The 4,116-nt window shown below is 39.7% G+C and overlaps 1 protein-coding gene across 1 annotated transcript in view; it reads left to right on the forward strand.

Annotated features, from left to right (window-relative positions):
- tada2a (transcriptional adaptor 2A) overlaps nt 1-4,116 on the forward strand; it is a gene marked incomplete at its 3' end in the record, with an annotated part of 15,656 nt that overhangs the window by 10,698 nt on the left and 842 nt on the right. Inside the window, 3 exon segments of the mRNA XM_014024112.1 lie at nt 3,148-3,258; nt 3,597-3,668; nt 3,902-4,034. Of these exon segments, the coding sequence (XP_013879566.1) occupies nt 3,148-3,258; nt 3,597-3,668; nt 3,902-4,034 (316 nt within the window).

Raw genomic sequence — 4,116 nt, forward strand, 5'->3', positions numbered from 1 at the left:
CTGCACACACACACACACACACACACACACACACACACACACACACATTCGCCCAGTTATACATTTGGGGACATTCCATTGACTTCCATTATATTTATACAGCCTAACCCTGACCACAAACCCTAAGGCTAACCTCACAGGTACCTACCTGACCCTAAAACTAACCTAAACTCAATTCACACCTTGGTCCTAAACCCAACCCCCTCCAAATGGTATTTGAACCAAATGGGGACTCAACTTAGGTCCCCAAATGTCACCAAACACAAACCCCACCCCACACACACACAGGTCAGAGCGTTTATCTCCTTGGAGATGTAACAACTTTGCCGTGTTGTTAGAAGCGTGACTTCATGTGCTCGGCCCCAGACGGCAGCTGCTAATTAGCGCTCAGATGTTGGAGTCTGATGGTGGAGCTGGACCGGCACAAACCAACAGCCTCTCCTCTCTGCGGCTCGCAAACACTCGTCCGTTACTCAGCAACACGGCGAGAGTTTTCAGATGAACACAAGCCTCAGTGTGTGTGTGTGTGTGTGTGTGTGTGGTGAATACACACCAGGAGATCGTTTTTTTTCTACAATCAAGGTCTAAATTAGGAAGCTTGAACATGATTGTGTTTGAACCTATAATTTCAGGTCTGTTCTCGTCACCTCTTGCTTTCAGCTGCAGGCGATCATCACTCAGTGATAAATTCATTCATTCATTTCATCAGTTCAGTCATTTATCAGTTCGTTCCTGGATGCAGCAGTCGTATTGAAACGTCCCGTGGCCTCGGTAACAGAATGACTGAAATCTAAAAGGTTAGAAGCGGTTTTTTTAGCTGTTGGTCAAGGCTGATTTTTCTTTCCTCCTGCAGATGTGGGTCCTGTTCACACGATCCAGGTGAAAGCGTAGCCTTTTGATCGTGGTTCAGCAGCTTTAATGAGCCCAGCGATGTTAATGTAAACAGGGATTTTTATGTTTATTTGCAACAACAGGGCCTCAGAGTGAATCGTTGTGATCTGATCAGTTTACCAAACAAATGATCAAAACGAGATGTGATTCTTATTAACTCACATTTTATGACTTATTCAAAGAGTTTGTGCAATGTAGGGCTGGCCATAATCGTATCATCAAAAAAAATTGATTATTTTTTGTCACTTGACGATTAATATGATTAATGCCACCAGGCAGAGTTCACTCGGTGCTCGTCTCCGCTTCAAATGTGACGAACATTAAAAAAAGTTCTGTAATTTGTTTATCTATCAACACAATTTAAAAGTTGATGCCTGAAGTGTGTAATTTTGACACAATTTGGAACAGATTTTTATGAGCAAATCTTTCCCACGAAATTGGTCATGTGACCAGGACATAAGGTTGTCCAGAGGATTAAATTGTCAAATTAATCGTTATCGGCTAAATACCACAATTAATCATGACTATTATTTTTTTTGCCAATATTGCCCAACCCTAGTGCAACGATAGAAAAACTTAAAGTGTCGACAGTAGATCATGATAATAACGTGTGTGTAAAGATACCTGGAGCTCCGTCTGTTTCGGTTGTGTGGATGAAAGCTAAAGGTTTTTGGTTGCTACAGGAAACAAATCCTTCCCCTGCAGCGTCCTCAGTAGATCTTATCAGCTGAATATCCGGAGCAGCTCTGAGAACAGCCGCTACTCTTAACAGAAGAGGTTTTAGACGAACGTGTCGCTCCGCAGAGCTAGGATTTGTTAAAACAAGGTTTTGTTTTCCACCAGTCCTATGAAGTGCTTTTTGTAGTTTTCTTTTTCTTTACAACTGTTCCTGTTATCTCTCTGTTTGATATTGACATTATGAAGTTTAGGAAACTTTGGATTTTTATTTAGTTTTTTTACGGATTTTTCTGCAGAATGTCACCTTTGAATTGTCTTAAACTTTCAAATGCTTCTTACTCCCATAACGGTTTTGGCTACATGTACAAATTATACATCAAAACTCTAGTTATATTTCCAAATATTCTCTTCAAAACTAAAAATATTAAAGGATCTTATTGTATTTAACTTGTATCTTCTCTATAAAACACTGTAGGCAGATTAAAAATTCACATTTGCATCTATCAGAGTCTTCTGACGGTCACAGTTCATAATTTTTGAAAATATTCATCAGTGTTTTTGTCTGGCTTGTTAAATTTTAGGGTTCCTGCAAACCCTTAAAAAGTCTTAAAATGCATTGAATTCATCAATCCAAAAATAAGGCCTTAATTTGCCTTAAAATGTCTTAAATCAATCTTTCAGAGGTCTTAAAATGTTAACACATTGTAAATATCTCAAATATTTAAATAATTGTTAAAAATATATTTTTTTAAATATTTACATGCAGACCCTTTGACATCACTTCCTGCTACTTCACATGCAAAAATCTCAACAACCGTCCATCTAAGTAATGTGAAATTTGTTTTGTAATATGTTAATAATGTCATCTTTTCAAAAATGCGTTCATATTTCTTACAAAATTTGATGTCACAGGCACTTTAAGGTTTCATATACAGAAAACTGGGGTTAAGAGCCCACTGTGGTCCTAAAACTCCAAATTTTGGATCATTAAACTGACTGCTAAGAATGTTTTTGCTATGTTTGATGAAAAAGTAGTTCGATATCAATAAAAACAATTGGTCTATTAGCAATATTTGAATACTTCAACCAAAAATACTTTGATTCATGAGTTTCTGCTACAGTTTTATTTTTTTGTCATTTGTATTATGAAATTGGTCTTAAATTTAATTTTAATCAGCATTAAAAAGTCAAATTTAACTTGCCTTAACCTGTAGGAACCCTGAACTTAGTGACAGACACAGGTGAGTGGTTACCATAGGTCCCAAATCTTTGTTCTCTTTGCACTTCTTACACAATTTATTAAAGTTTTAATTTAAACTTTTCTTTCTACTTGTTTATTTTTGTCTCTAATCATCATCACCTCACAGTTTTTATTAAAGTGGATAAAACGTTTTGTTTTGATCTTGTTTATATATTTAAATACGACGCACAGCTGAGCGTTTGTATTGTGAGGATGAGCTAACCTGTTTGTTTGTTTTCTCCTGAATGCACTAAAAGTCCTGAGACTTCTGTCTAAAAGCGTCTGAGGGGGAGGATTGTTGTTGTTATTTAGTTATTTTTGTCTCTCCTCTTCGTCAGTGCTGGAGCGATGCTACCCGAAGGAGGTGCAGGAGCTGTACGACATCATGAGAAGATTCGCCCGAGTCGTCGGACCGACTGAACACGACAAGTTCATCGAAAGTCACGCGCGTTAGTATCTGTCCGAGGCGGCTCGGTGGAGTGGCGGTCCTGTTTGAGTCGGACTCTGTGTGGTGTTGATCAGGTCCGATTCAGCTTCTTTTTCATGCGCCTGTGAAAGGTGCTGCAGTCTCTGGAAGCCCGCTCACTTCCACAAAAGATTATTTTTTCCCCCACTCATGCAAATTTATAAATTGCTATTTTTAAGATGCTGCATCTAACTTTTTTCAGGCTCTAAATAGTTACCAGGCAACCTGTGATAACTTAGGAAATGTTATTTCTGTTGTGAAGAAGCTCAGGAACACGGTGCAGATTTGCATTAAACCGCCTTCAACTGTTTGTCTTTGCAGTGGAGTTTGAGCTGAGGAGAGAGATCCACAGGCTGCAGGAGTACAGGAAGGCAGGGATCAAATCCTTCTGCAGTGAGTCTTTCACCTCTTCTTTGTTTGTCTCCAACAGTGAAGATACAACGTTTAGGTCCTAAAGGGTGTCGGCCTCACAGACTGAAACAGGAAGATGTTTAAGAGTTTTTCTTTCAGAACCTCTAGGAAGTAAACCTGCAGTGAGATTAAAGTGCTCTGTTAGGGAAAAAATGAATTAATAACAGAACTTGTTTCCCGTTCCTCACACCTGTCGACTCGTGTCGTCCCATCAGGTGCGAAGGTGTACGAGCGTGTGAAGCGTGTGCGCGAGGACGAGCGCAGGAAGAGGACCATGCTGTGCGACGTGCTGCAGTACATCCAGGACGGCAAGGCTTGTCAGCAGTGGCTCAGCAAACAGGCTGCCATGTGAGAGTTTGTAACCGTCTTTTGTGTGTGTGTGTGTGTGTGTGTGTGTGTGTGTGTGTGTGTGTGTGTGTGTGTGTGTGTG

Source organism: Austrofundulus limnaeus, unplaced genomic scaffold (assembly GCF_001266775.1).
Source record: "Austrofundulus limnaeus strain Quisiro unplaced genomic scaffold, Austrofundulus_limnaeus-1.0 Scaffold407, whole genome shotgun sequence".
Lineage (NCBI taxonomy): Eukaryota > Metazoa > Chordata > Actinopteri > Cyprinodontiformes > Rivulidae > Austrofundulus > Austrofundulus limnaeus.